The sequence below is a fragment of the Rhinopithecus roxellana genome, chromosome 16 (assembly GCF_007565055.1).
Source record: "Rhinopithecus roxellana isolate Shanxi Qingling chromosome 16, ASM756505v1, whole genome shotgun sequence".
NCBI lineage: Eukaryota > Metazoa > Chordata > Mammalia > Primates > Cercopithecidae > Rhinopithecus > Rhinopithecus roxellana.
This window is the reverse complement of record NC_044564.1, coordinates 36,629,365-36,637,373: the sequence shown is the minus strand read 5'-3', so window position 1 is coordinate 36,637,373 and position 8,009 is coordinate 36,629,365. Positions and strand designations below refer to the sequence as shown.

General features: G+C 59.7%; 1 protein-coding gene across 1 annotated transcript; it reads left to right on the top strand.

Moving 5' to 3' along the window:
• The first annotated feature begins 361 nt into the window (after positions 1–361).
• Positions 362–7,699, top strand: SPATA31E1 (SPATA31 subfamily E member 1). The gene is made up of 6 exons (XM_030919177.1): positions 362–556; positions 1,306–1,363; positions 1,906–1,966; positions 2,228–6,129; positions 6,382–6,497; positions 7,334–7,699. Exons 1-6 carry the CDS (start codon positions 371–373, stop codon positions 7,697–7,699), a joined length of 4,689 nt encoding a protein of 1,562 aa, XP_030775037.1. The 5' UTR covers positions 362–370.
• The last annotated feature ends 310 nt before the right edge of the window (positions 7,700–8,009 follow it).

Here is an 8,009-nt window from a genome sequence, read left to right as displayed (position 1 = left end):
AGAATTTCAGAGTTTCAAAGGCTATGAAATGGGTGGGCTCAGGCCTGGATCTCCAAGGCATAAGGAGAGCCAGGTGACACCTGTGTTCCAGGAGAAGAGAATGGAAAATGGACCCAGGGCTGTCTCTGACAGGTGAGCAGCTGGAGTGGGAAGGAGGGATCTGGGGGACCCAGGAGGCTGGAGGGACCCAGGGCTGGGAGTTGAGGGCGGGGCTGTGCTTCAGCCTCCTCCTCCCACTGCCCCTCCCCTGCCCGCAGGAGCCCTTTGTGAGGAAGAGGCCCCAGCTCTGTGATGCAGGCCTGGGCCCCACTCCCTAGACCCAAAGGGGATGCCCAGCCCTCAGTTGCTTGAAGGCGACATTGCACTTCAGATGGAGACAATGCTCTTTCCTCTGAAGAGCCCTAGTGCCACATGGCTGAGCCCCAGCTCCACTCCCTGGATGATGGATTTCATCCTCACCAGTGTGTGTGGCCTGGTGCTCCTCTACCTATTACTCTCCTACCTCCACAGTGACCCACCCTCACCCCCGCCCGGGAGGAAGAGGAGCAGCAGGGAGGTGAGGAGCCCTCAGCCCAGCCCCACAGAGAAAGATTCTCTCTTCTTTTCCTCCCCTCATTTCCACTTTTCCTAAACAACGAGAGACACTCCCACGATGGGAAATCTCGTCATCCCTCTAGGGCAGGGCAGGGCAGGCAGGGGTGAGAGTGGGCGGAGGATTCCACCCCCAGCTCCCAGACCATCTGTGGGGTGCGCAGGGGGCGTCAGGGCAAAAACCAACACCAGACTCAGTGGCGAGGACCGGGTCAGGCCCCAGCCTCATCACCTCCTTCCTGGGCCAGGTGCCTGGGGGCCCAGCCTCCTCTGTGTGATCTGGGAGCTGTGTTGAGCCCCCGAGAGCCTCCCACGAGAGCCTGGATTCGCCTGTGGCTGCACCCCGGCCACATGTGCTTTTTCTCCTTCACCACAACCCCATGGTCCCTGGCCTCCTCTCCATTCTCCTCCAATGCAGAGTCCTACCGGCAGCTCAGAGGTGCCTGCAGACCTGAGCCTGGGTGTGCCTTCAGGGGAGGAGCAGGGACTGGGGACACCAGGGTGGAGTCACACAGAAAACCCCTCCTTGTATTTTCCTAAGAAGGAAAACGGAAAACATTTCATTCATGGTGAACATGAGTAAAAAGCACACACAGAGCTCCCTGAGCTAGAGGCAGGGAGCCGTGTCCTTCATGAGCACTGCATGTGTGCAGCTGGTCTGAGGAGAGGAGACTGAGAACTGGTCCCAGCCCCTCATCCTTTCTTGCCTCTCAGCCTCAAAGGGAGAGAAGGGCGAGGTCCAGGAGCAGAAAGAAGATCTCAGCTCTGAAAGGTGAGGCTCTGCTGCTTCCCGGGACTCCCCAGAGGTGACAGCATCGCCTGTCCCTGAGGAAGTCATTTGCAGAGGCCTGAGAGGGAAACTCCTGGGAGGGAAATCAGAACCTGGGGCCTCCTCAGATTCCCTGTGGGAATGAAGCCATGGGCCTGGGACTGGTATTGCCCATAATGGGGCGGTGTGGGGAAGGGACCAAGGCCTGCTGGGATATGGGGGGAGGTGAGGGAGGCTCCAGGTCCATGTGGACAGCTGTTTACCTCGGCCATGGCTGACTCCTCTTTGAGACCACCCGTTTGCTCTCCCAACAAGATGGTTGTGACACCTATGAAGGGGTGGACGTGGAAGCACTTTTTGCAAATGACAAAGTGCTGCACAGTGGACACCTTCCTGTCATCATCGGGTCCATGTGGCTTTGGCCACAGATGTGTAGGTTTCAGAGTCTAGTTCCCTGTGGTGTCCCCTAAAGAGACATCCACTCAGCCTCCGTGAGGTTCCCAGGCACCGCCCTCTCCACCATAACCCTGTCTTGTGACTTCCAGCTTGCAGAATCCTCCTGAGGGAGCTGGAGGAGACCCGGGACTTGAACTACCTTCTGGAAAGGTGAGGAGCTTCCTCCTTCTCTCCATGTCCTCCTTCCTACCAGGGCCTCTGATGCAACCCTAGGGCCTGCTGGTGATCTGGGAGGGAGAGGTCCTGGGAAGGGGAGAGGAAAGGACTGAAGCCCTGGGGCAGGCTTAGGCAAAGCTTTTTGAAGTCAGTAGTGGGGGAGGTGGAGGAGCTGTAGGCCCCAGGTGCCCACCCCTCCTGGCTTCTCAGCCCCACCTGCCCCTGGCTGCAGCTTGTGCCTCTTGTCTCCTGCAGCCACCTGAGGAAGCTCGCTGGCGAGGGCGGCTCCCATCTGCCCTTAGGTGCAGAACCCCCGGGTGACGTGTGCAAACCAGCGCCTGCTAAGGCCCACCAGCTGCATGGGAAATGCATGCCAGATCCATCTCCTGCCAGCTTGTCCCCAGCACCTCCCCCAGCTCCTCTGGCCTCCACCCTGTCACCAGGCCCGATGACCTTCTCAGAGCCTTTTGGACCACACTCAACCCTGAGTGCCTCCAAGCCTCCAGAGCCCTTACTTCCCCTAAAACACCCTGCATCCCGGCCACATGTGGTTTTTCCTCCTTCACCACAGCCGCATGGTCCCCTGACCTCCTCTCCACCTCCACCCGACTCCAGCCTGGCTGGACTTCAGTGTGACTCCACAACACGCCCCGTCCCCAAGAGCTCCCCTCTACACAACCAGGGGCTGCCTTCTCCAACCAGGGTGATCGCTGGCCTTGGGTGCTCCAGCGATCCCATCCAGGACCTCTATTGCTGGAGGGAGGCTGCCACCACCTGGGGCCTCTCCACCTGTTCACATGACAAATCCCAGCCACAGCATCTTCCCGACCACCCCCTAGAGGCTTCCTTCTGGGGAGACCCCACACCCAGGCACGTGGAGGTAGGTGGCTGCACATTCATCCACCCTGACGTGCAGAAGCTGCTGGAGACTCTCATCACTAAGAGAGCACTGATGAAGATGTGGCAGGAGAAAGAAAGGGAACAGGCCGGCCACCTGCAGATGACATCACTGGGGAAGGAGTGGGACATCACGACTCTAAATCCCTTCTGGAACGTGTCAACCCAACCACAGCAGCTGCCCTGTCCTCAGCAAGTCTCTGACGCCACAGCGGTGGGGGACCACTTACAGCAGAAATGCAGCCAGCTTTTCTGGAACCTCCCATCTTTCAACAGCGAGTCCCTAGTAGCCACAGCCTGGGTTTCTAGCAAGACTTCCTCACAGAATGCACACTCTGTATCACTGGATAAAGCCTCCACTTCTCTTCCAGGTGAACCTGAGGTTGAGGCATCCTCACAGCTTTCCCAGGCACCGCCCCAGCCCCACCACATGGCCCAGTCCCAGCCTTTCACTCCAGCCTGGCCCCAGTCCCAGTGCCCGCCTTTGGCTGGGATCCAGACCCAGGCCCGCCTCTCACCCCCTGTCCCAAGCCTACCGTGCTCTTCTCCACCCCAGATTAGGGACTGTGGGACATCTTACCCTACAACCCAGGAGAGGACAGAGTCTGTCATCCCCGCTGGAAAGGAGAATCTTGAATGGACCTTGAAGAAGCGACCAAAGTGGAAGAGGGTTTTGCCCTCTCTCCTCAAAAAGTCTCCGGCTGGCCTGAACCAGCCCACTGCCCACCTTCCCCAGGAGAGGCCAGCCTCCTGGAGCCCCAAGTCAGCCCCCATCCTTCCCGGGGTTACCACCAGCCCTGAGCTCCCAGAGCACCAGTGGCAAGGAAGGAGTGCCATCCACCAGGAGCAGTCCTGCGGCCCTCCCAGCAGATTCCAGGCATCTGGGGACCTGCTGCAGCCTGAGGGGGAATTCCCAGGGAGGCCCCAGAGTCAGGCAGAAGAGACACAGCAGGCCCTCTCGCCCTCCCAGCCTTCTGAATTTGCAGGGAAGGGCAGGAAGGATGTGCAGAAGACCGGGTTCAGGAGCTCCGGAAGGTTCTCTGGGAAGGGGTGCTTACGGTCCAAACTAGGGCCAGACCCAAGCCAGGATAGAGGCTCAGGAAGGACCTCAGTGAAGTTTCTGGAGGAAGACAAGGAGGAGGCAGAAGGTGACATATGGAGGCCCTGGAAATACCAATCAGTAAGTTCCACACCCGGGGACCCAGACAAGAAGCATCTGGAAAACAAGCTGCAAATCCATCTGGCCAGGAAGGTGGGGGAGATCAAAGAGGGCTGGATCCCCGTGCCTGTGCGTCGCTCCTGGCTCATGGTCAAATGTGCTGTTCCCCAGTCTGACACCCACAGGAAACCCGGGAAGCTGGCATCCTGGAGGGGTGGGAAAGCCCACGTGAACACCTCCCAGGAGCTTTCCTTCCTCCAGCCCTGCACCCAGCAGACGCTGGAAGTGCATCTTTTAAAGTTCCGTGTGAGACACAGGTGGGGTCCAGACCTCCAATCCCTGGAGCCCATAAATGTCCGGTCAGGTGAGGCTCAGGCCCCGCCCTTCCCACAATCCACCTTTCCCCCCTGGGCCTCCTGGGAATCTCGGGACAAGTCTGCAGCCAAGGTTCCCATTTTCCCGGGAAAACGTCCTCAGAATGGTCCAGGAGACAACAGAACAACAAGCAAGTCAGTCCTGACCGTGAGTGGTGCTCTCGCTTCCACACCACCTGAGCAGGAGAAAGCCCAGAGGCCCCTGAGAGGGTCCCAGTCAGCTGACACCCAGGGGCGATCAGAGGCCTTTCCAACTCAACATGAGAACAGGGGGTCTTCTCAGCCCCCCACATGCAGCCTTGTGGGCAGAACCTGGCAGAGCAGGACTGTCCTGGCATCCAGGAAACCCAAACCCAGACTAGCGGGGAGTATGGGTTCAGAAATGGCTGGGAACGAGGCAAGGTTTGAGAGTGAGAGCATGTCCCCAGGAGACGTGTGTAGTAGCAGAGCCCTGCAAGAGCTCAGCATAGGGTCCCAGTGGGCAAGGGCCAAAGACGCCCTGGAGGCACTGAAGGTGGGGGAGGAGAAGCCCCCCACTTGGGACGTCACCGTGGGAGCCAGTGTGAGGGCAAGTTCAGGAAGCGTTCAGGTGGATCTGAGGAGCATGGGGGCTCTGGGGACCACTGATAACCCCTCAGGGTCTACAATCTGTGTTGCTCAAGATCCAGAGCAGCTGCGCCTGAAATCGCAGGTGGTCAGTGAGATTGCGCTCCTAGCGCAGGTGGATTCAGAGGAGCAGCCGCCAGGCCGTGCCTCGGGCGTCCTCCTCCAGGATGGCGCCATAGATCTGTGCCTTCCAGGCCACCATGTGGACATGCTCCCCGCCGCAGACAGGCTGCCCGCTCAGGCCCCTCTGTCCATCTCCCAGAGTGTGTCCAGTAAGAACACGACGGCTTCGCAGGGGCCATGGGCCCTCCTATGGAAGGGAGGGGACAGCCCACGGCAGCGGGAGCCTGGGAGCCTGAAAGCAAAGGCCCCACAGAAGAGTCAGAAGACACTGGGCTCTGCGGACAAGGGCGAGGCCCGCAGGAGACCCAGACCAGGGGAGCAGGGACATGGCTCCAAGGGACCAAGGACCTCTGAAGCCAGTGGGAGGAGCCACCCTCCCCACGCCAGGGAAATAGGAGACAAACAAGAAAGGAAATACAACCAGCCTCAGCCGGAGAAGGGAGAGACGGCACCAGAAAGCCACTTTCGGAGAAAGATCGGTCACCATCCACAGGGTCTACACCCCAGGAAAACAGGCGCAGGGTGGGAAGACGTCCTGGAGAAAGGCAAGCCTGGGGCAGATGCTGTCCAGAGCTGGGGGTCTGGCCCAGCAAGGCTGTTTACAGACTGCATGGTTGATGAAGCCTGGACCATCAGCAGAGGTGTGAGGCAAATCCTGGTGGACAAACTGGGGCTTCGGTGGGGACGTGGTCCCTCAGAGGTCAGTCGCCACAAAGGTGACCTCCACGCTCAGGAGAATGTGCCTTCCTGCAGCCACAGGGGTCACTGCCACCAGGAACATAGCAGAGAGATGAGAGCTCTGGCCTGCAGCCCCAAAGCCACCCCCAGGGGCCACCACTGTCCTGTCAAAAACAGGAACATCAGAGACAGAGACAGCAGATGGGCCCCACCTCCCCGGGAGTCTGTGTCCCCAGCTGGCCCCCACCACCACAGGCCACGCGTGGCAAGCGCCTCGAGTGGCCCCATCCGCAGCCCGCAGGAACTGAGGTCTACACGAGGTGTCTTGCCTCCTGAACCAGAGAAGGCTTCTTGCACGTCTTCTGGGGGAGACGGGGTTCTACTCAAATAAAACTGACACCTACACGTTAAGCCTGTCCTGCCTGGGTGATCACAGCCGCCATGCATTCCCGACTTTCACAGAGAAGTTCCCAATACACTTGGTTTCCCTGCAGAGGTGGTGGCTTCTGTCTGTGCCATGCTAGGGCACAGGAACGAGCTCCGTGTCCACTCCTCCTGAGTGCGGCTTCTAGAATGGCTGGGCCTGGAGGAGGCTGGCAGGGACGTGGAGGACCCCCTCTTCTCCCTGTCCAGGGAGAAACCAGGTCTGGTTTCCAAGCTGGATCATGACCCAGAGTCTTCAGGACGTGTAAGGACAGCAAACCCTATGGAGACCCCACCGGGCTCTGGCTCACTGCATCCCCGTTCTCACTAAGGTAACTTCTGTGCTGCTGTGGGGCTGGGTCTGCAGGGACTTCACAGCCTGAGGGGGTGGTAGGCTCCCCTGAGGCTGGAGGAGTGATGGATCCCAGCAGCCTCCCTGCCCCGTAGTAGCCTGGGAATGTGGGGGTGTCCTGTACGGGCGCTGGGTCAGAGGCAGGACAGCTCCTTCCCAGATGTCCTGGTGGGGAAGAGGTGGCACCCTCCCCAGACCCTTCCCTGCCTGCTGAGTTCTGGGATGGACCTGGGCCCCGCCAGCACTTGGCTCAGCCTTGGTAACACCCCTGGGTTTGCGTCTGGTGTCCCCTGCCTCACTCTCCAGAGCAGTCTTCCGGGCCACTAGTGTGGGGTGTCTGTTTCAGGAGGCGCCCAGGGCTGCTGCCTGCCCCCCTGGCGGGACTCTGTGGTCAGGAACCACAGGAGGGGTCCTTAGGCCCAGGGTGGGAGGTGGGAGAAGAATCCGGGAAGACGAACATAAGTTCGCAAGTGCAGGATCCATAAGCTGCCCACAGCTGTAACCAGGGTCCTCACAGTCCGGTGATCATTACAAGTAAAAGTGGTCAGTGCCACTCCCAGGGCAGAGGGACCCAGAAGGCAAGGGCTGGCCGGGGTGACACAGCACATCTATGGCTCCAAGCCCAGGTGCTGGCAGGGGACACACTGGGCCTCAGAGGATCTGGTCACATGGTTCACAGGGAGAGTTCCCACAGGGCACGGTCCTGGGCTCCTCCGTCTTGGTGCCGGGTCCCTCCTGGCCATCCCCAGGGAAGGCAGGAGCAAAGGCAGGAGCTGGTTCCCCAGAGGGCTCTGTACAGGGGCCTTCTGCCCAGGGAGAGCTCTGCACCTGCAGGGGTTGTGGAGGCTGAGGACAAGGGGACAGGCCTGTACCCAGGCGTGGCAGGACCCATGCTGGAGACCTGTTTGGAAAAGGCCCTGGTGTCACTTTGGGCGCCCAGGCTACTGCTGGAGCCAAGTCCTGTCTGGGGTGGTGACCTGGGCAGCTCCAGTGTGGGCCCAACATCTATGGGACCCTGGATCCTGGGACCTGCAGCAGAGGAGCACAGAGACCCCCATGTACACCCCACACTCAAAGATTCCCACATTCATAGAGATTCCAGAGATTCCCCATAGTGACCCCCAGAGACCCCAACAGAGAATCTGACTGAGATCCCCCCATGAAGACACCCCAGAGGGACCTCCCCACAGAAACCCCTGACAGACTCACACAGAGGCCTTTCAAAACCAACACGGAGATCCCCACGGTGACTCTAACAGAGACCTGCACAGAGAAAATAGATCAAGGTCACTTTGCCACCCCCTAAAATCCCAAGCACTGCACTGGGTGAAAACGAGCGGCATCTACCTCATTCCCAGCAGCGCTTTCTCCTGGCGGCCTCTGCCCTCTTCTAGATACGATTCCGTGAGAAACCGAACAACAGAA

Coding starts and splice junctions, on each gene's coding strand:
- SPATA31E1 (XM_030919177.1), top strand. CDS start 371: ATGGAGACAATGCTCTTTCCTCTGAAGAGCCCTAGTGCCACATGGCTG. Junction 1,364..1,905: donor GAAGATCTCAGCTCTGAAAG/GTGAGGCTCTGC, acceptor TGTGACTTCCAG/CTTGCAGAATCCTCCTGAGG. Junction 6,498..7,333: donor ACCCAGAGTCTTCAGGACGT/GTAAGGACAGCA, acceptor GGCCATCCCCAG/GGAAGGCAGGAGCAAAGGCA.